Source organism: Neodiprion virginianus, chromosome 5 (genome assembly GCF_021901495.1).
Source record: "Neodiprion virginianus isolate iyNeoVirg1 chromosome 5, iyNeoVirg1.1, whole genome shotgun sequence".
NCBI classification, from domain to species: Eukaryota; Metazoa; Arthropoda; class Insecta; order Hymenoptera; family Diprionidae; genus Neodiprion; species Neodiprion virginianus.
Window position 1 is genome coordinate 27,209,653 of NC_060881.1, and position 23,504 is coordinate 27,233,156.

The 23,504-nt window shown below is 36.7% G+C and overlaps 3 protein-coding genes across 6 annotated transcripts; 2 read left to right on the forward strand and 1 right to left on the reverse strand.

Annotated features, from left to right (window-relative positions):
- The first annotated feature begins 1,670 nt into the window (after nucleotides 1-1,670).
- Nucleotides 1,671-10,124, forward strand: LOC124304457 (zinc finger MYM-type protein 4). Of its 4 annotated transcripts, XM_046762715.1 has the most exons (13): nucleotides 1,671-1,885; nucleotides 1,962-2,196; nucleotides 2,669-5,250; nucleotides 5,476-5,829; nucleotides 5,944-6,782; nucleotides 6,896-7,119; nucleotides 7,197-7,432; nucleotides 7,709-7,895; nucleotides 8,017-8,142; nucleotides 8,297-8,418; nucleotides 8,552-8,699; nucleotides 8,793-8,892; nucleotides 9,105-10,124. In XM_046762715.1, exons 3-13 carry the CDS (start codon nucleotides 2,785-2,787, stop codon nucleotides 9,277-9,279), a joined length of 4,977 nt encoding a protein of 1,658 aa, XP_046618671.1. In that variant the 5' UTR covers nucleotides 1,671-1,885; nucleotides 1,962-2,196; nucleotides 2,669-2,784; the 3' UTR covers nucleotides 9,280-10,124. The 4 variants fall into 4 exon arrangements, with proteins under 4 accessions (XP_046618671.1, XP_046618674.1, XP_046618672.1 ...); XM_046762718.1 differs by lacking the exon at nucleotides 1,962-2,196; XM_046762716.1 differs by lacking the exons at nucleotides 1,671-1,885; nucleotides 1,962-2,196 and adding an exon at nucleotides 2,265-2,363.
- Nucleotides 10,125-10,578: 454 nt separating this feature from the next.
- On the reverse strand, nucleotides 10,579-12,203 carry LOC124304459 (39S ribosomal protein L19, mitochondrial). The gene is made up of 4 exons (XM_046762721.1): nucleotides 11,958-12,203; nucleotides 11,346-11,787; nucleotides 10,939-11,217; nucleotides 10,579-10,841 (listed from the first exon to the last, which is right to left on the reverse strand). Exons 1-4 carry the CDS (start codon nucleotides 12,022-12,024, stop codon nucleotides 10,712-10,714), a joined length of 918 nt encoding a protein of 305 aa, XP_046618677.1. The 5' UTR covers nucleotides 12,025-12,203; the 3' UTR covers nucleotides 10,579-10,711.
- A 2,166-nt stretch (nucleotides 12,204-14,369) lies between these two features.
- LOC124304458 (peptidyl-alpha-hydroxyglycine alpha-amidating lyase 1-like) lies at nucleotides 14,370-19,620 on the forward strand. Its single transcript, XM_046762720.1, has 6 exons — nucleotides 14,370-14,508; nucleotides 14,616-14,820; nucleotides 15,022-15,654; nucleotides 15,879-16,283; nucleotides 16,715-16,963; nucleotides 18,362-19,620. The coding sequence occupies exons 1-6, from the start codon at nucleotides 14,404-14,406 to the stop codon at nucleotides 18,562-18,564; spliced, it is 1,800 nt and encodes a 599-aa protein (XP_046618676.1). The 5' UTR covers nucleotides 14,370-14,403; the 3' UTR covers nucleotides 18,565-19,620.
- Nucleotides 19,621-23,504: the final 3,884 nt, after the last annotated feature.

Consider the following 23,504-nt stretch of genomic DNA (forward strand, 5'->3'; position numbering starts at 1 on the left):
CGACCGATTGCGAGGCCTAAGCCTGGTTGAAAAGTTAGAAGTTTAAGAGTTGAAAAAACAAAATGAGATATTTAATTAATATATAAGCTGATTTCATTTAACGTTATATATATAACTATATGTATAACATTATTATATGTATATGCATTCTCAGCGAGAGATTTTGAAAATGTCTATAATAATTATCAGTTATGAAAAAAAATTAATTATATTGTACCTGTGTTGAATATAATAATAACAATAATAATAATAATATACACATACAGATTATTTGGTGAGTTTATTTACACGATAATTGTAGTTATAATCAATATTGTTATTAATCAATTTATTGATTTGTTGATTACCTTGAATTCGTTCGCAATTCAAATCATAGCAATATGTATGTACGTACTTATATCAATTTCGGATGAGATAGAAAATTATTGACTCCTTATATTATATATATATATAATATATACGTACTGGTATAAATAATATTGAATCGATATTCATGATGAATGTTCTACGACGCAGAAAATTTGGAAGAAGTACATAAATTATAATTCTCACTCATAAATAATGAACATACACCCGATTATAATAATATATAAATTTAAATATTATACATATAAATATAAAAATACGAACATACATTATATATACATATATACCTATATCTAGCGGCAATATCGAAAGGCTGTAGGTATATATATGTGTATACATATATACATATATATATATACATACATATATATATACACATACATATATATATATATACACATACATACATATATATGTATATGTATGTATGTATGTATGTATGTATATCTAGTGAAACGCCTAGTCCGACGAAGATCTCTGCTAGTAATGTTCAACATATATATGCTGTTGATTCTATTGAAAGTATGATATATAATATATACCTATATTATATTATAAACTAATACAAATACGATACAAATTCAACCATTAAATATTTGAAAAAAATAAAGAAATTATTAAATAATACATACATACATACCTATATATATATATATAGAGCTACGATAATGTAAACACAGAGGTCGTGTACCTTGTGAAAAAAATATGAAAATCAATGAATCAGTTTTATTTCTATTTTCATTCGCATACTTCACACGCTATGTATTCAAATCTTGCATCTTGTTCAAACTAGGTGATTATTATTCAATCGAAGCTATTTTTATACTTCGATGCATTCCTTGATATCGACGGATTATTCTTAAATTTGTCGTTTCCGCATTTCACAAGAGAATATACTATTCATGAGGAAAATAAGTATGAAATAATTATTTTCACTTGTTACATCGCGTATACAATAATTTTGATTGTGTGGCGTCACCATGGACAATCTCCCATCAAGGTATGCACACTGCCCTATCCTTATCATAACGTTTAGTGGAAATTTGCTCTGACAATGAGACTCGCTGGCATACTGTCTTTTTTTTACTAACAATCCATGGGGAAAATTGTAAAAAATTTATAAAATCTTTGTACAATAATCAATATTAAATTTCATTCACACGTAATTCTCATCATGCGACCGTAGCGTTTTGAACTGGCTACACTGTTTGCCTTGATTGCGATTTCCCTAGTTTTCAACCAATAGCAACGGTGGAAACCTAGGGAAAACGTACGCGGCGCAGCCAGTCAAAATCCCTACTAATGTTTCTAATGGCGAATTTGGCTCGCAGAAAAAATGCGCACTGAGTATATATTCCCGAGCCTTGAGCCAACGAAAAAGCTAGAAATCTGCATCGAGTGTGCATTTTTTCTGTAAATCGAATTCGCCATAAAATAACGCACATACAAGATGCTGAAACGAGCGTTGATTGAAGCCATTAAATCTCACCCTCACGGGAGTTTATTGTCACATTTTCAGGTATGTTTCTCAATTGAAATAATATTTCACGCAATTTGATGTTCATTAATGATGAGAATTTGATATTCTTTGTGAGCCTTGTGATTCCCGGGCTGGTAGCGCCATCTATCATGCCGCCTATGTTTGGATGGGGTAGCACACAAACAAAGCCTTAAAAAATACGTGTGTAAAGTGTCAGTTGAACGGGGTTGGAATTTGTGCATTTTATTTATTAAAAAGGAAAAAATCCCAACAATCAGTGAATGATATTGGCTCCAAACCCTCTGACCAGGATTGAATGCGAAGGCACGTGAATTACATATGACTAAAAAGTGAGTAAAGAAGAAAATACCACGAATTACCTGTGCGGCGTTTCTCGCCGAAACCTGCAGCGTCGTTGTGCATGTATGCGTATATCATTAAATCACATCAAACAGTTTGGTTAAAAACTTTTCTACGCACGATAAACCGAGTCTAGGATGTTTCAGTCGCGTAATTGGTGCGTGATTCGTTTGTATAGTTGTTTAACATTCAAGTAAACAAGTATACACCTTCCCCTTACAATTGTTGACAGAGAATAAATTCATTCTCTTTTTAATAACAAGGATTAAAAATGCGTCATGTATAACCTTCCTTACCAACTATCAGCTCTATTTTTTTCGCTAAAAATAATAAATACAACATGGCGGTGTTAACGCAAGTCGATCTCGAACCTAACCTCTAAAAACTTAACCAATTTCTCTTATTGTTATTTGTTGACAAATTTCAAGCCGATTTCAATATAAGACTAATTATTCATTACAGATTTTTGGGAAGATGTACGATGGAATAATCTTACCGAAGCTTCCCGCTAATGAGGCTTGAGTCATTGTTAAAATACACATCAAAGTGCAAAACAGAAACCGTGCGAAATCATAATCATGGAGCAAGACACAGAAGCCGTCTCAGCGACTGACGACTCGATTGCTCCTAGTTCTACGGAAGCTCAACCAGAAGCTGAGGCATATGTAATGGATGAAAATGCCGAAATACACGAAAAAGATGGTCTTACAGGCTTGGAAACAACTCTAGCAGTGGTTGATGATAAAAACGAAAACCCTGTACCCCCTAAAAGCTGTGAGACAAATCTAGAAGATACTCCTAAATCTGATGCAGATACCGCGTCTGTTCCTAAGCTAGTTGACTCAATAGAAGACAATAGAGTGATTAAGTCATCTACTGTAACTGACCTAGCGTTCCACAAGAATGTTGAATCTAACGAAAATTCCCTTAGCTTAAATCCTCTTGACTCGGACTGGAAAGATACAGATGTATCTATGACAAGTGTGAGTGAAAATCCAACCTCTGAGGCAGAAGAATCTACTATAGTTTGCAAATCTCCAAATTTAGAAAAACCATCAAAGCCAGAGAAGAGAAACTTGGACACAGTAGAGGAGAGTTCAAAACTACAGTCTCCTGAAAAATCAGATAATCCTGACGTAGAAAAGGCTTTAGATACTTTTGCTGACGACACAGCGATGGATGAAAAACCTGACTCCAAAAAGTGTATGGACAATATAGAGGATAGTTCAAAACCTCCATCCCCGCAAAAATCTGACCATTCTGATGTAGAAAAGGCTTTAGATACTTGTGCTGATGATCCAGAGATGGAAAAAGAACCTAATTCTGAAAAGTGTGTAGAGGTAGATATAACAAAACAAAAGGTATCTGAGCCTGATGAATCACTTTGGAATTTGAAAGTTGGCGGGGGTGTCGAGGCTGAGAAAAAACCTGAAGCTAGTGAAAGTGCTGTGGAATATGATACAAAAAAATTTGACTCGTTAAATTCAGAATCTAGTCTCGATGGCCAGGAGAAAGATGCACTGGTAGAAAAGAATGTGTCTGTCATAGAGCCTGAGAATACAGAGTTTGTGCAAATATCGCAAGAGGATAAGCACGACGAGTCTCACATAGAAAATCAGTCCATCGATAATGCGGAAGATCCATTCGGCGGTGACAATGAGAACTCGGAACATCCAGACGACGATCATATGGAGGCTGATAATCTTGATGGGGAAATTGCTGACCTTCAGAAGCTTGGAGACCAGGCTGATAACCTCCAGGATGTAGTTAAAGCTAAGGACAACTTTCAGCCAGACAAATCTAAAGATGATTTGAGCAATGAAATACTGAGTAAAGCTGACAGTGGTGACTCTGTGGCAGATGTTATTTCCGATAAAACTGTTGACGAAATTATAAAAGTGCAGAAGTTAGTTACGACTCCTTCGATTGAGAATGAGGATAAATCGGAGGAGAACAACAAAGAGGCTGTTGAAGAACGAGATACTGGAGAAGCAGCTGAAAGAAAAGAAAGCCCCGGAGATGATGAGATCCAAAAAGATGGTAAAGAAGGAGAGAAACTTTTGGCTAAGGCGAGCCTTCCACCTTTAGGGGCCGAAGACATATCATCTGATGTTCTTCCTGGGCAGGATGATGAGCTATGTATTATTCCTGATAGTATGAAGGTCATTTTGCCTGGAGGAACAGCAGAGAAGACTAGCGAAGGCGTAGAGAGTCAGAAAAAGCCGGAGGAAGAATCGGTAGAGAACAATGCGGTAGATTCGGAAAAAATTATGGATGACGATCAAAGTCTGACTATTGTGAAAAAACCGGTTGTAACCAAGGCGATATCTGGACAGTTGATTCCAAAGAAGGGAAGAATTGTGACCGTTAAGTCGAAGGGTGGCAAACCTTCTTCTGCTGATGTTATAAACCTAGATGACGATCCACAAAATTCAGAGTCTGAGGGAAGTAAGCAGAAAGAGAAGTGTAAACAATGCAATAAAGAGCAGTCGTGCAAAATAAAGGTGAAGATAGGCACAGAGTGCTTCAATGTTTGCTCAAAGGAATGTAGGAATTCATTTAAGGCAGCTAATAACAAAGCAACCGATATTCCGAGCGATGGAGTTAACTCAAAACGGGAAAAGAGATGCGCAGGGTGTCTCTTGATCGTCGATGCGAATGACGAGAAAAATCTTTCCTGGGAGACAATGGAATTCTGCAATGAGGAATGCCTGGGCAAATTCCAAACCAAATACGGAAGCTATTGTAGGAATTGCAATGGCTCCGTCCAGGCGGTCAGCCTAGGAAAGTACTGTGTACGCTTTGGGTATGACGTCAGGCAGTTCTGCTGCTCAACATGCTTAGAGGAATTCAAAAAAGGATTAAAGGTATGCAGCTATTGTCAGAAGGATATCAGTTCTGGTACAGAAGGATTTTTAGCTCCTGTGGGGGATAAAGGACAGTTTAAAGACTTCTGCACTCAGGATTGCATGGAGAAATATTCCAGAATGAGCTCCAGTGAACCTCCGGCATCAGTGAAAAAGTCTTGCAGTGTTTGCCAACTGGTGAGATTTACTTTTTACCATTCATAGTCTAGTCGAGGCCAACAATAAGTCCCCAGAATGTAGATCTGTTCTGAAGAAAGCAACTTTAGATTTGCTTACTTGGTTGGAAGAGTATAGATTGACTTTTGCTCTTCGATCAAGTCCTACATCTTCAGATATGAAAAAGACACGTACTTCGTTACATGTATATGTATATTTATAACCCTCTTCACTACTTTTTTGTAGGAAAAAATAGTCCACTGCGAAGTACAAATTGATGGAGGGACTCCAGCAGCCATATGCAGTGATCCTTGTTTTGCAGCATTTAAATTTGTGAACAAGGTTGACCCAGATCAATGTTCGACGTGTAAAAAATTCTTCCAGTTGTTGAGTAAAAAGAATTTTGTTGTCTTCTATGAAGGAGAGGCGCACATGTTCTGTAACAAGACATGCCTCAACGTTTTCATAATAACTAACAGAAAAATTGTACCGTGCAATTGGTGCAAAGTTAAGAAGTACAATTTCGATATGATAAAGAAGGAACTTAAATCTGGACAAGTAATGATGATGTGCAGTTTGAATTGTCTCACCCTTTATCAAGTAAGTAGACCAAAGATTTTCTCAATTGAAACCTAATACCGAACAAATTTTGTAGACGAATTTGAAATTTAATCAAACTAATACTAAATTCTGCTAACCGTGTTTACTTTTCAGGTTTCCATTAACGCTGTATCCGCAAGGAGAATAAACTGTGACTTTTGTAAAGAGTTTTCACAAGCTCAATACCATCTCACGATGTCAGACGCAACAATACGAAATTTCTGCTCCTACAAATGCGTGATGAACTTTCAAAGCCAGTACACGAAATCTCCGATCACCATTCCATCCAGCGACGATCCGGTACCAACTGGAAATCCTAAAAGATCAATCGCCCAGCAGCGATCGGTTGTACAACCTAGTCAAAAGCAGCCACCTGACCTTCAGACCAAAAGCTTGCCAATTATTTCCTCTGTTACAAGTCTTGCTTCAATTGCAAACGGGCAAACTTGCAGCCCGACTACACAGCAGAACCAGACCAACAATATAAACACAAATGTCTCTGTCCAGAGTCAGCCACCTCAAGTCCTTTACACGCAACAAATCATAAGTAGACCTGCTAGTCCAACAAAGGTCCACAACAAAGTAACCCAATGCAAGCCGCTGATGCACACAAAGGGCGTTTCTGTCCGACCTCACCCCTGCACAAAGTCAACGCAAACCGATGACACACCACAGATTTTGATACCAATCCCTGTTCCTATTTACGTTCCGTTTCCGATGCACATGTACAGCATGCCATTTCCCGTACCTTTTCCATTTCCTCTACCCATTCCAGTTCCAATATTTATTCCCACTACTAGAAATAGCGCCAAAGGCATATTCAAGGAGATAAAGAGAATACAGGAGAAGATACCCGCAGATCCGTTTGAGGCAGAGCTACTGATGATGGCGGAAATGGTTGCAACTGAGAAAAAACGCAACGAGAGTGATTCAGATTCCGAGGACGATAATAGGTGCGTTTTTCTGATGTGCGCATTGCATGATTGTTGAAGTTATGAAACAAAAAATTCTGCAACTTGGTTTCTACGTTCGTTTTATTTTAATATGAAAATCTTTATCCCCACAGAGACGACGTAGCCGATGTACCTGCCAACTCGACTAGCGATGGTTTCAGTCCTGACGGTGTAGATTCGAGCCATGCTTTTGGAGATGACATGCTTCAAATGGCATTAAAAATGGCTACTGGAGAGCTGGACGAGCCTGCAGTTGATCTTGAAGCTGCGTTGACCCCAAATACGATAACTGCTACACAGGCTCCTCCCCAGCAAGATTCTACAATAGACGGAGATGGTAAATAAGCAAAAATTATGCGCTAAATCAATACGAGAAATGTCTTATTCAACCTTTATTTCTCCGTCCTGTAACAGTTCAACCTGAGAGACTGATAACTTCAACTCGCGGCCGGAAACGCATGGTTCCCTATAAACCACGCTCTACGCCAAGTAAACGTGGTAGAAGAGTGTCTGGGACAAATGATATACCCCTAATGCCTCCTCCGGAGCCGCAGCTGCCCCCGCAACCGAGAATCATGGAACCCATAGAAAAACCAGATGCCAACATGGCTCTAAAATATACTTTTGGAGTCAATGCTTGGAGGCAATGGGTAAGAGAACGAAGAATAAACATATATCTGGCAAAGGAATAAGAATTTGAAAATTTTCGAGAAGATTGTATTAGTTTTTTTAGTGTGAATTAGGGACCTTTGAAGTGTCTCTGACAGTAATTCGACAGTAAATAAGATTCTAAACTTTTTAAAGAAGTTTTTGCCACGTTGTTCTTAGAGAACTTTAACTTTGGTATTTTGTCAGATATTACTGACCAAGTTCTGCTCTTGCCTGTGCTGACTAGTCGTTTAAATAGATATTTTTGGGATTTTCAGGTGGTAGGCAAGAACGCTGAATTAGAGAAGCAAAGTACGCCTGCAAGGAGAGTGAAATTATTTAAAACTGATCTATTACAATTGACAGCTGATGAGTTAAATTACTCGTTATGTTTGTTTGTAAAAGAAGTGAGAAAACCGAACGGCGCGGAATACGCACCTGATACTATATACTATTTATGCCTAGGTAAAAAATTTACTCATTTTAAACATAGCTTGCTTACAGTTCCCTTTCTTTACTTTTGATACCCTGTCTTTGTAGTTTTATTTACAATTTCCAATATGACTAAGGTTTGATGAATTTTCAGGTATACAACAATATCTATTTGAAAATAATCGAATAGACAACATATTTACCGATTCTTACTACGAAAAGTTCACAGAATGCTTGAACGACGTTGCTAAGAAATTCTCTGTGTTATACAATGACGCTCGTAAGTAATAATTTGGATTTGATGTATGAAATATTTGAAGAACTTATAAACCGAGTGGTCGATTAAATATTCCGAGAATAATCGACCTTTTATTTATAGGTAATTATCCCTTAGGTTTTTTCATTTTATTTACACTTCTTAATCTGTCTTATAGAATACATTGTAACTAGAGTCGAGGAGGAACATCTATGGGAAAGTAAACAGTTGGGAGCTCATTCCCCTCACGTACTACTTAGCACACTAATGTTCTTTAATACGAAGCACTTCAATCTGGTGGTAAGAAAGAGTTTTAAATTTATTCAGATCTCTTCGTTTAAACGGTTAACCGTTGAACGCGTTGCTGTAATGTGAGACTTTAAGAATTTGGTTTCCTCTCTTTTTCTCAAGTACGTCATATCTCTACTTCCAGACCGTAGATGAGCACATGCAGCTATCGTTTTCACACATAATGAAACACTGGAAGCGGAATCCTGCTGCTCAGCCTGCGGCAGTTGCCGGAAAAGCTCCCGGCTCGCGTAACGTCTTGTTACGTTTTTATCCCCCACAATCTGCCTTGGGTAAGATACATGTTTTGTCCCATCTAGAAAAATGCATTTATTTGTTTAGCACGTTGGTATTTATCATCCTTGTTTAAAAAATTTGTTTCACAGAAGCGAATTCAAGGAAGAAAAAGGTTTACGAGCAACAAGAAAACGAAGAAAATCCATTAAGATGTCCTGTCAAACTTTACGAGTTCTACTTATCAAAATGGTAAGATTTACTTTTTTTTCTACGATCGTTAGTTTTCGAATGTGGGAAGCAGAACAATCATATTGATATCACAAATTTAGTAGGATATTTGGAGACTATTGACATATAAGTAAAAGTCACACATTAATAGAAAATTCATAAACTTTTAGGGAGCAATTGTTCTATTAATTTTTTTTTTTCATTATTTGTTTTTCTGTTGTTTTTTTTTTTAGCCCAGAGAGCGTAAAAACCCGGAACGACGTGTTTTACTTGCTGCCAGAGAGAAGCTGCGTACCAGACAGTCCAGTGTGGTATTCAACGTCTGCTCTAGCAAAGGAGCACTTAATCAAGATGCTTTACCGGGTAAAGATGGTAAAAGAAATCAACGTGGCTTTGTTGACCAGTTAACTCTTCCAATTAAACATATTTTATTTTTATTAAAAAGCCAATAAAAAAATATTTGTTTTCCATCGATATTAGTTCGAACTAGCTGCTGAAGACTTTTTGCATGTAGGATTTGTGTTTGTCCTCATCCACATCTTAACAATTGATAAGAGCAGTACGCCTAGGGATGCCGATTGAAAGATGTTATTAAAGATTATTAGAACCCAAAAACGAGATTCTTAATGTGTAAATTGTCGGACGCTAAAATTTTTGAAAGACAACAAATAGATTTGGAAAAAATTACGTTGCATCAAATTTTACTCGATAAAAAAATGGTTTCACAGATATTACAAATTTCAAAAATTGTACAATGATCGTAGCGAAATTTTTTGACAAAATGACGCTAGATTCATAAAATTTTGTACAAAATAGAGTCATTAGTAAATAATTTGAAGTATATCAAATTTATCATCAGTTGGGTGCGATTAGATAGAAAAAAAGAAATGGAAATGAGAGGTCGTTTGTGACAAAACATAACGTGCAGATATGTATTTATTGTTATGAATTTTCACATCACTGTTGTTGTCCGCATTGTTCAGACCAGACATGCCAAGGATGACTTTGCATAATGCCTGTTGTAGTTTACTATTCGTACAACTTATTTACCCATTCACTATTATTCACCATCATTTTTTACCGTTTATGGTTTTAAGTCAAACTTAGTCTTTATAAAATAGAAGATATTATGTTACGAAATCTGCTATATTTTCACGACAGAATGCCATTCTGTTTTTGAAAGAAGTGAAACGAAGCAGAGTAGAGCGAAGTGAAAAAAAGAATATCGACCTTTGATCCATTGACTATTATTATTATTCGACATAAACAAAAATAAGAAAAAAAAAACGTATTGTTAGCTACTACTCCTCGGTGATGACGATAGTGATTACAGTAGTTCTAACAATAAACCTAATATACTGTAAGTCTACTTCACAGTATAATTTACTTGTAAAACTTAAATTTAAATATAGCATTATAACAATTTTGTATATAAAAAAAATGAGAGAGTCTTGGCTTTATTTTCATACGTAACGAACAGTAGTAATTTTACACTCTGTAAGGTAATCACGATTGTTCAAACGGAGCCGTCACTACAATTGTATCCGCATATAATTGGCTTGGGAATCTTTTTTTTTTTGGTTTTGTAAAAAAGAATAGCAAGTTTTTTCAAAAACTGTGAGAACAAAAAAATTTTCTGTGACGTTAAATCACCTCCGTGCGCGCGAAGGTTTATGAAACTTATATCATCCTCGAAAAAAACAGATATTTGACACATATTCAATCACGTTTTTATTTTTCATTTCTGTAATCATAGAAATGATAGTTTGTATTTATTTCATCTACATGTTAACATAATTGTGTATTTTAGTGAAATTATTCGTATTTTAGTGAAATTATTCTACGTCGGCTTATCGGGGCGATTGAATTTGCGCTTGCGGGCCATTTTGCGTCTTGTTATCTCAAGCTTGTGAAGATCTGAATATACTTCAGCGAATATGTCCTTCTGATCTTCCATTGGTATGGTTTGACTGAAATATTGATAATGAATTTTAATCAAGATTTTAATTAGCCAAAGTAGTCGCGTAGTTGATATTTCTTTGCTTTTGCAAAAAAAAAAAACCTTACCGGTAAATTTTCATTAGATCAAATTCCTCCCAAGGTGTCTTATGCTTCTCTGCTTTCCTCCTACGTTTTTCGTTAACTTCAAATTCTTGGACTCCTTTCAAATCCTGTCTCTCCCATCTCTCAAGCCATGGCGGTGGCTTTAAGGGTACCTTGAGTGTGTTAATACGGACAGGAGCTGTTTCGTCAATGAGCTCTGGTTCCATATCAAATGGAAAAGTGCTGTACTCAATAGGACAATCACGTAGGTAAAGTAATTTGTCATCGAGTCTTTTCTCCAACCTGTAAATGTGATATATAAACATTACCTTCGGTTTAGGCTTGAAATGATTTGGTGTTTTCCTTCTGTTAAACTTACCATGAGTTTCACTTTAAAGCAAAGAAAATTGATAAATCAACCAACAACATACCTGAGGCATTCTACTTTTTGAATTGTCGGATCGTACATGTTGTATACGACTTCCATTCCCTGTTTGTCAATGGCGTTCCTTAGTCTAAAACTAGCTCTCAAGCCACAGCCCTTTCTTTCTATACAAATGCCAACAAATCTGTTTGTCTTTCCAACGGCGTGTGAATCGGAAAGTGTAACAGCAAGGATAGAGCCAACGTAGAATGTTGGAATGTCTATGTGAGCCCTCCGTGCCATCATATCCATACGCTCCAATCTTTCTCTTGTTGAATTCCTATAGGCAGCATTTGGATCGGGGAGAAATTCGGGGTACTTGAATCTGAATTCAAGTGGGGCAGTGTTTTCTCTGTCATCAACCTTTCGTTTATCATCGGCATTTTCCTTTGAGGATTTTGCTTGGGTCTCGATAGCCTGGGACGACAACCAGCGACAATCTTTTCCAACTAAATAAAAAGCGATGTAACAGTTTAATGGTTTTCTCCGGTATTTTTTGGAGTGTAGACATTGAGGTTAGAAAACACAAGTCAATGAATCATAACTGCCAAGAAGTATTTTCGGAGAACGTCGTTACGATTGGTGACTAAGGGGGTTTATTAATGTGTGTCAAACTTACATAGCGATTTGAAATTTTGTATATTCTGTCTTATATCGTGGGACAAAATCCTGCCGACAGACGCCATGTTTTCAGGCGACCATCTACACACTCAAATCAGGTTTCTCTCTGCTCAAATCACTGATCGCTGTACTATAGAGATAAGAGATTGAAATATAATAATACTGGAACGCTCACTGCGGTTTTTTAACGTACCAGATGGAGTATAAATAATTTATGAATGATCAGGATACTGATATATCTGCAATTAATCGACAACAATTATACTCGAATCCATCTCCTTAGGAATAATATTTGTTTTTGTGGTGAGAGGCATGCAAATTATTCGCGAATATAACACGTGTCGAGTTACGTTCATAATTATACGGTGCGTGGTACTATATTTAGTCAGTATATTACCCAAATAACATCTCGCGGAGATGGGATTCACTTTTTACGGTATGAGACGGACCTAAATTTGAGTAAAAATTGAACTCGATATAATACGGTTTTTTCTGTTAAAAATTCATTTATGAACTGTATTCGCCGGGTCCTTAGAGCATCGGGTCGTACGAACGCCTGAGGCGATGTGTAACGGCAACCCGACGCACACGTTCAGGAAAATCAGTCTGAACTTGTCAGCGCATCGTGTCATTCGTGTTTGGTCGTCGAACGGAGAGCCACGCAGCCGAGCGTCGCGGCGTTTAAATCGGAATATTCGGAGTGTATCGTGAGTAGTATTATACAATACGATGAGTGCAGTTCCATCGAGTGAAAGAAGTTACATTCGTAAAGTGTAAAGTGATTCGTGAAGTGAGTTCGGTGTAGGAAGAAGTGGTTAAGGGGGTGCTGTACTCGATTTCAACATTGTTGATGAAATAAAGAAATAGCATAAATTCCACGAATTCACCATCATGATTTCGTAGAATCCGTGCTGTTTCTTTATTTCTGCGTCAAATGCAAATGCATTGGAGTGTTATTGTTTATTATGATCTTGATATCACGGAAGCGGGAGCTGCAGATGACAGTCGTACGTATTACTCGAGTACGGTGATCGTCGGCGAGGCTGTATTATGCGTAAGTTATTACTTGGCGTTTAAATTGCTATTTAGCCATTTCTTTGCCTTATTTGTCCACACACACACACACATTTATGCAACGAGGACTTCAGGATGTGTGATGGATGCACGGTTATGGGGATGGTGCTAAGAGGTCGACTGTCTGCCGACCTCACAATGAGGACGATCAAAGAATCGTTAACCTCCATATCACGAATATTACGATCTATCTGTTGTAAATGTATGTTGTGTCATTGCCGTGCCTTGTATGCATTTACAGGCTCGTATTTTTTCATCAGTACATCTCATATCGATTTTATATCGTTCGCCAACATATCTCCGCCCCTACAATTCTTCGCATATTATCGTTGGGTATTGTTTCTTTGAATCTGTTTACATTTGTGTCTTTCGACGATTTCTTGATGCCAGCTCATTTATCGTAAATCAAGTGATGTTTACAAATATGGGCAGCTCAAAGCGCCCGGATCGTTGGCTTTGTTATCGGATATTCACTGCCTTTTGTTTCGATTGTCAACATTTGTTTGGAAAGTGACTATCGAAAACATTTGAATGTCAATCGAAGTGCCATCTACGTTCACACAGCTCGATGTTTTCCACCGCGTTGTTCGCGTTCCATGCGAATCAGCCGTGCGGCGTTGCTCGTAGGCGTGACTATGGGATTGCTTGTTGCACGGGTCCCGCCGACAAAGAAGCTACCGGATTCATAAGACGATTTCTAATGGCCCCGGCCCACTTACCCGCCGAGTATCAGTTGCAACAATTTGCCCAGGGGTAACCGTCTCTAAATTCTTCCGTCAATGTCGTAATGACGTCAGCGTCGCGTCATCCCAATGCCACCTGTTATCGAGTGCGTTATTTGCGTACACACGTATGGATACCGTTGAACCTGTTTGTTAGTGTCAAGCGCCCGTAGTATTATTTTGATAATCTTAACGACAATAACAAAGCGGTACTCGCAACGTGATCGAATAGCCGGAAACAGCTGAAGTATACCAACTATATTGTCGGGGACAAATAATTTCGCGTGATTGTTGCGTCGATTTGAAGAATGAACAGATGACTAGTACCAGCGAATCGTCAGCCGGCTGCTTTAACTTTAGTGTAAATTTTTAAAATACCTGACCATAACGATAGTAACTATAATTATGGTAAAGAGCAATCGCGGTTGTAATATTCACTGTAACATTATGACAATCCTTGTAGATCAGCTGCAGTGACACGTGTTTTTTCTACTTTTTTTTTTTTATTTTATTGTAGTTACACAGTTTTATATCTGTCATTGGCTATACTTGTCAATAAATTATTAGTTACCTAGTGTAAACGTCTGCATTCTACATCTGCCAAAGTCTTTCATCAAATAGAAACAGTTCTGTCATTTTATTCTCGTCATGACTTTTTGTCAACGTTATCTCAACCCTTCTTGTCTGGCCTCGTTGACTCTTGCGGTTCTAGTCAATCTGTCTTCTCAAACTTCAGTGCTGCAAAATTCTCAGGTGAGGAAAAGCTTACGAGCATCCTGTAACAATATCGTGTGAGCTGCATCAGTTATGCTCGATAAAATTATCTTGGGAAATTTTACCGGTTTCGATTGATTTTGCAGATCCAGACGCCCTATTTGTCTGAAAATAAATTTCATTTTAACGATTATACCGATTATACTGACAACGACAATGGCAACAGAAACAGAGAAAAGGACAAGGAAAGAGGACCACAAGCACCGCCGTGGTCTCCGTTACTTAGTAGAGACGTTTCATCGAGTCAAATCTCACCTGGCTCAAATTCATTTTCGGAAAAATTGGATCCGAGTGCGTTTGTAACAGTATAATTCAAGCTTTATACAAATTTAGAGAACATTAATTTATCAGAATCTGCGAGGTCGTGAGTCTTTTGCAGTTGTGTCTAAGAATACTGTGAATTTATCCGAGCCACAAAACAGCTAAATTTAATTAGACGTATTGACGGGAAATTTTGTAAATGTAAAACGTACGTATTTCTTCTATACACAGGTATAGTTTGGGACGATAAATGGGCTTCAGATATAACATTTGGCCAGTTATCCGCAGTGTCTATTGACCCAGAGGGTAACGTCGCGGTGTTTCATAGAGGAAGTCGAGTGTGGAACATCGGTAGTTTTGGAAATGACAATAAGTTTGACAGAGAAGCAGGGCCGGTAAGGGAAAACACTATTGTGCTTATAAACAGCGACAGTGGACAAAAGATTTCGGAATGGGGTAACAGCATGTTTTACATGCCGCATGGACTTACCGTAGACCACTTGGGAAATTATTGGATTACGGACGTAGCCATGCACCAGGTTTTTAAGTTCGATGCCAATGATCTGGCTTTTGACAAATTGCAAAAAGTGAAAACCGGTAGAGAATTTGACGTCGAATTGAAACTCGCGGACAGTCATATGCTCGAGGAAAAGATTGGCCGATACGAAATCAAACCGTCTTTGATTTTGGGCGAAGCTTTCGAACCGGGCAACAGTAATACAAGGTTTTGCAAACCTACGGCAGTTGCCGTACAAAAAAATGGTGACTTTTATGTCAGCGATGGATACTGCAATTCAAGGATAATAAAATTCAATGGAAAGGGAGAGAGAATATTGACGTGGGGTCGTCATTGGGAAGGGACAGGTAAAACCTCTTTATGCTCTGATTTCTTGCAAAAGAAACTTTTTGATCCATTCGGAGATGTTCGGCTTCTCTCGCAGCTACATAGTTTTTACATGAACATCTGTGACAGTTTTTGCTCGTAATTTAAATCTGGCATAAGAATTTGTTGGGATGTAAATAAAACGAGCTTCTTACGCGTATCACTGTATATAATCAACAACGGGCGATAATAATTTTGTCTACAGAGAGCCGTTACTTCTTGCCCCCATCGAACGCATTTTTAGTACCTCACGCGTTGGCACTGGCGGAAGATTTGGATTACATATTTGTGGCAGACAGAGAAAACGGGAGAATATCGTGCTTTCATGCTAATAATGGAAGTTTCCACAAGGAATACAAACACCCTTCGATCGGTGACAAAATATACAGTGTCGCTTATGCTAACGAGAAAATTTACCTCGTTAATAACGGCGCACTAAAATTTCAAGAAAGTAGGGGCTTCGTCATTGACATAAACAATGGCAGCATTCTATCACAGTTTGGTCCCCATCCAAGCTTGCAAACTCCACACGACATAGCTGTTTCTAGTAACGAAGCACATATTTACGTTGTTGAGTTAAATCCGCACAAAATTTACAAATTTTCTCAAGGTAATTGCGGTTTACTCTTACAAATATTGAATGTAGAATTTTAAACGCTCTCTATCAAAATGCGCTAGTGTCAAATTCTGCAAAACACGAAATCCATCCATCGCTTGCAGTTTGTTTCATTCGTTAGTTTTGTGAACGCTTTCATTTTTTTCCATAATAATCCAGAAAGAGGTTAACAACTGAATTCACGTTCACTTTCGACAAACAGCAATTATTACTGTTTTGCTTTTTAGTAAATTTATTGGGGACGGTGATCGTTTAACAAGTTATTATCAGATTCCAAGCTATTTTCTGAAGATTTTGAGTTCGAAAGAAAGTCTCTGCTTCGTATGTTTAAATTTCACTTGGAGATCCGTTTCACCCATTTCTAGAAGCCTGATTAGGTAAATCTTCTGTACTGATTTATCGTTATTTCCAAACCTTTTCCACAGTGCCAAATTCACCAATTCATCAGCAGCAGCAACGTCGCAAAGGAGAATTGTCGTCTTCTGTTATTCGCTCAACTGTGACGCCTCCGCGTCTCGACAGTGTTCCTTTGACTGGCATCGACCGACCTGTTACTGTGAGTCACAGAGGAGTGACGGCGACGACAATCGTCTTATCTCTCGTCACCGCGGCTGTAGTACTCGTGGCACTCTGCTTTGCGATAGCGGCTATTATTGCCCGATGCAGGAAAAGAGGTAGAGTTGACAGATACGACGACACTGATGTCGAGTTCACTAAATTAGTTCAGGAAGATTGATGTCTAGAGAGACTGTATGTTCTCTGCTTCGTTATTATTGATTTTTCTGTATTTCGTACGACATTTAACTGACTGAAACTGAACCTCTCGATTATTTCATTCGCTTTTCTTTTAATTGTGGATTTGTTTATTAAGGAACATGTTATTAAGGCAGCTCAGATTCACTCCGTGTATTCACCGCTGTATTTCACCAGTATCGACAATTGATTTCACGAATTGCGATTAATTTCTACGCCTTACGGTTGTTTTATTTTATTCATCTAAATGCCTTTCTCAAGGTGGCACAGTCTTTTTTAATGTATTTTAAACTGACTGATGTTGAGTACTTACTAATTTTACATTGATTGTAGAATCACTGATATTCATTAGTCCGAGTAGCGTCTTGTCCAATATTATATGTTTATAAATTTTTCAGGACGTAATTTAGTATTAACCAGTACACACATGTACTTAATTAATTTTTCGCACAGGTATACTCTGTTCTTTTAACATTTAGTTTGTTTAATTATAATTCTTATACCGAATACGGTTGATGTTTTGTCGATCTGTTAAAATCTAGATTTATTTTTTGTATATAATAACTTGATGGGTTGTTTTTCTTCTTTTGTGCTACTCAAAGTTTCACAGACAAGTATTCGTCAGTGACCGTGATCAACTACACTGTTTTCAGTAATATCGTTTAATTTGCGTTGAAGATAAATTTGGTTCCTAATTTTAAAATCGATGCTGCTAAAAATGTGATGGACTATTTCAAACGTTTGTTCCGCTGTTTATTTATTTTTCATTTTTAATACAAGTATTCGAAAATTTTCACATCGTTTGAAGAAAATTCCTAAATCAAACAGTTGATTGTAACTGCTGGTGAGGAGCACATTATTTCATCCGTCCATAGTTTAAACTTTGCGATATTTAATTAGTTTACTGTACAGTATTTTAATTATGTTACATATATTATACATTCATGTTTATTATTTATCGTGGACAATTATCGTTTATGTATCCGCGTATTACGTAAATCAAGTAAAAATAAATTATACTATTTTTATTTCATTCGGTTTGGGTTCCTTTTTGTTGCATCATTTACATTCCGAATTCGCACTTTGATGACATATTTTTAGGCGGATTTTTTTTTCTTATACGTAATTATTGTTTTGTACTTTCTTACCGATCGAAATGATCGTCTCGCATCATACGGTAAAAATCTTGTCTCACCGTCTGTCGACGCTTTCTCTTCCGTACTTCTCTCAAATTCTTATCCTTTGCATGGTTCCAGGAGCGGCCAATTGCATTATCCGCTGGAAATCCGTTTTCTCTATACCCTTTACCATTTTTACAGGCTGCTTGCTGACCGTTCGCCGAGATATGCGTGGTTGGGAATCCGAGAGGAGAGAAAATTTCAAACTTTCGAATTTTTCGGAAAACCGGAAGAGCAAAGGCAGGAAGTTTTTTGACAAACGGCCAAATACTCGAGACTTTAGCAAATTAAATACCGAACCCGAAACATCCGACGATGAAAATAATCTCACTAAAGTAATATGAATATTTACCGAAAAAAATTTGCCCCGTTCTGTTATTCATTCCGGAACAAAGTTCCATATAAAATGATACGGTATCCTTGATAGTAGTTAAAGAAAAACAAAGTATGTCCCGGAAAAAACAGGTGAAGAGTTTGAAAGAAACGCGTAATGAAAATTTGTTTTGAGACTTCGTAATTTCCGCGTGTATATTTTTTTTTTTTTTAACTTTTTTTTTCTATCCCCCGATAATATACATATTCTTTCGCGTGCCTAACGTTACACATATATTAATCGGATGAGTAAAATTAAATGGCGACCAAAAGAAGTGCGTGTTTTATATTGTATAAGATTAGTATATAATGGATATATGAAATTAACTGTAACGTAAGCAAAAATTGCTAAAGTGCATATAGCAAGTACATTTCAGGTTTGTTTATCGATCGTGCGAATCATTTATTTAACACTGAAGATTGACTATAAAATACCATGCTGATTAATCATTGTTACAGTGATCGTGATCGTCAAAGCGCTTTCGGCTCATCGTTGCTTTTAATGTGACACCGAAGGGTTCGAGATCCCCGTGTTTGTTTTTTTTTTATTTTCATCGCATGAAATTTCGAGACATTGGTTTTTTGATATTATCCACTATTCGACTTATTGTGAGGTTTGATTCAGCGACACCAATTTTTCGATATGCATCGAGGTGTTTTCATACTTTACGAAGTAATAAATCGAATCGTCAAGTCATTAGGATTGTACTTCATTTGCCGAATGAGTCGAATATCTAATCGCAGGGATGAAATAATGATCGAGAAAAATCTTCACCGCACTTCTACGTGACACTTTGAATAGATATTCTCTCCGTGATTTATTTCGTCCGAACTCTCTCTGCACTTGATCCGAATTCTTCTACCGATTGCTGCTAACGGGAACTGATAGTATTATATACGACAAATACTTGTATCTTATACATATGTGTGTATTAGAGTGTTTAAAAAAAACCAATTATTTTTTTTTTTTCGAAGAACATTGAAATATCTTCCGAGTGTCCCTCAAAAATGACCTCGGTAAAATATGAGCTCTTAATATTGATATTTAGAGGTGGCGATTCTCAATTTTCTGTTTCCCGTTTAAATAACATGGGAAAATTTTTTTTTTAAATTTAGAATTTTATTGCTCGAAAACGAATCGGTGTGAAGATATAAACAAAACATATTCTTGTAGGAAATTTTACGCTCTACAAAAAAGATTTGAATAAAGATTTGCGCAAGGTAAGTCGTTTCGGAGTTATCAGGCCTCAAACATCGAACCGTTTGAAATAATGATGTTATTAATTTATAAATGCTACAAAACTGACTCATATCGTTGATTAATGAAATTTATTAATTAACATTTCATTGGAAGTCTATAGTTTTAATTTTAAAATCAATAATATCATGTATTTAAGTGATATGAGTCAGTTTTGTAGCATTTATAAATTAATAACATCATTATTTGAAACGGTTCGATGTTTGAGGCCTGATAACTCCGAAACGCCTCACCTTGCGCAAATCTTTATTCAGACCTTTTTTGTAGAGCGTAAAATTTCCTACAAGAATATTTTTTGTTTATATCTTCACACCGATTCGTTTTCGAGCAATAAAATTCTAAATTTAAAAAAAAAATTTTCCCATGTTATTTAAATGGGAAACAGAAAATTGAGAATCGCCACCTCTAAATATAAATATTAAGAGCTCATATTTTACCGAGGTCATTTTTGAGGGACACTCGGAAGATTTTTCAATGTTCTTCGAAAATAAAAAAAAATAGTCGGTTTTTTTGAAACCCTCTAGTGTGTATATATATCGGAAGATTTTCGCGTCCATTGAAACCCTTCAATTTTCTTCCACCACGTGATCCTCGTATTTTGTAAAGCCAAATAGCGAGGATTTGGGATTCATGTTGAATTCGAATCGTTCGTACCTAAGTAAGTTTCATGAAATGAAATATCTTCGACCGTGAGGTATGAGGAAGACCAGAACTAAAAGTTGGAAGAAAAAATGAAAATAAAAGACATTCACGTGAAAAATCTTTATACGCGTAACACATACCTATACGTACCTATAACAACAAACATGTCTTACTATGCAAATTGTATATTTTCAATAAAATTTGGGTGTTTGTATACCGTATTGGACGCAGTTACAATTTCGACGTATCCTTTCTTATTTCACTCAGAATTACATTTTGTAATCGCTGTTGATTACACCTACAGCTCGAAACGCGAAAAATTCGCGATGAATGCCACGATCGTTATTTAGAATTGTTGTAAAGATTTGAGAAATTAGTCGGGACGTAGTTAAAATGCGTCGGTAATCTAGAGCTCTATACTAGGTAGTTTTTCTGCGTCGGTAAGGCAAACCAGTGACCGTACCGACCATTTCATTACCGACAAACGGTAACGGGCTTGTAAACTCAGAATGACAATTGACTGCGGAGAATGTGTAACATTACGTGAATGAAACGTGAGGGAATGCGCGGGACAAGAGACGGGTCGGTTTAACGTAGTTTAAACGGCGCGAATTAACGCGTTAATTATTTTATTAACTGGAAATATACGATGCTAAAGAACCACAAATATGCTCTAATCATTTACCCCGTGCGGTATTTATAGTGCGAATACAGCGAGGTTCGTAACACGCGGATGAATCCCGTTATTACGTGCGTACAAATCCATCGAAACGTGTAAAATGAATCGCTCGCGAAGCTGTATGCGGATACGTATACCCTCGTACGTGTGAATTTCGTTTTCTTCGTATCTTTTTTTTTCCTCCTTTTCACGTACGACTTTTGACTCGACTAACGAGCTTATTTTACGACGTTGGACAACGCATAATATACAAGTGTACATTGGCTCGTTGCGCGCCAAGCCCAGTTTTGTAACGATGCCGTTTTTCTGGACTAAATACATAGCAACTACCGAATAACTCACCTGCACTGTTTGCCTCGGCAATTATCACCTCCCTCGACTAAACCGTTCGCGACTCAATTCTCGTAACGCGTTCGAAAGTTTCTCGATCAGATTTAAAAATAAATCAATCCCTCGGGGACGTGACGCGGCGCGGTACCAGAGAGGTGAGCAACTATTTGCCAATTTGTTCCACAATATGCGATGTATCTATCACTGCGTAGTTAGGATTTTGTCTATTGATGTATTCTCAAACTCTCGCCTACATCGTTTTCATTATCTTTTCGTCAAATTAACCGCTTTGTCGGTACGTTGAATGTGTTACCACGAAAATTGCTTGGTAAAATAAATATAGATGAATGAACTTGAGGAAGAATATATAATAATAACAATCAATAGACTCGGCGTATTTTGATAATCATTTATTTTATACACACTCAGTTGACTATACACAACTATACAACGATATAAACTTAAAATTTCTCTGTCTGCCCATTGCTGTTGATTTATTTTTTCCCCACGGTTCTTTTTTTTTTTTTTCTTTTTTCATTTCTTTCTTTCCTAACAGTTTTTAGTCGTTTCTCAGTTTTGTTTTTTCCTATTTCTTCTCTCGTTTCTTGTTATCTTACTCCTAATATTTTTTCACGTCCCCCTTTTTTTTTTTTTTTTACCTTTTCTTTACTTCTTCACATGTTTTTTGAAACGTTTCTTTCTTTTTTTTTTTTTCTTCCCTGTACAGCATAGACGTGGTATCGAAGTTACTTCACAGCAGTAAACCCACGTCTTGATATGCGTACAACGCAAAGCTAACGAACGATTAACAATCTTGTTTATTATTATTATTCATGTTTTTTTTAATCCTGCAGCAGGCTGAGATATGCCATCTTTTCCAAGTAATATTTGAAAAAAATCAGGCTTACCTCCAACTTTACGCATTCAATACAACGTATCGCGACAAATCAAACACGCGAGAATTAATTTAAAAAGAGCGACGAATAATAAATTCGAGTGATGAAAAAAAATAGAATCCTTCTCTTTTCTGTATGGAATAAGATATTTCCGTTTAGTGATTGGTATACGTGATATGGTTTCGTGTTTTTATTTTTAAATTCGGTAATCGAAGGGTGCCTAATTTTTAGAATTTGTATTCATTTGACGAAAATCCTTTGCCTTTTACCCTTCTCTCGATCTTTCTCTCCTCCGTATCTTTTTCTTTCGCACACGTGCGTTGTATACATAGGTACGTTTTTTTTTTTTTTTTCGAATCGCGGAATACTAGCGATTACAGCCATTTCCTTTTTAGCGCCGTGACATTTCCTCCCTTGAGTTATTCGACGTTTCATTCATAGGTGCAGGGCGAGCAACGGTGTCTAAATTTCGCCTCGATTTATGGCCAGAAATTTTTCATATTTTTGCAAAGAATTTTTTCGCAAAAAAAAAAACAAAAAAAAAAAAATCAGAAAAATATTTGAACACGGTTTTGCTATTTACGACTATCGCTTTCTTCTAACTGAGAAATTGTACATAACCCAATTTCGAATGAAACGGAAGTTTCAATCCTGCACCTACAGGAACGTAATTACGCGTCTGTGTGTATAATGTATTTAATATACTTATAATATATATGTAACATATGGTTGTAAGTATAATATATAATATTTTGTACATTAAAAATCGTATACGTTGTAGCTTATTACATCGACATAACTAATACCTGTGGCCTAATATTAATTAATGCTATATCATTATTCAACTTTATCTATGATAGTTTCTTTCTTGTCTGCGCGTACGCGTGTTTGTTTGTGTGTGAGTGTGACTGTGTGTGTGTGTGTGTGTGTGTGTGGGAGACGTATGTGTGTCAGTGTTTGTCTTTCTCGTTTTAATCATATTTTTCAAATTTTTATTACAACTTTTATTAATATTATTATTGTTATTTTTAATATCTATGATAAATTCGTAACTAGAATAATAATAATTATTATTATTATATTGAATTCACATCCCCGTTACAAACG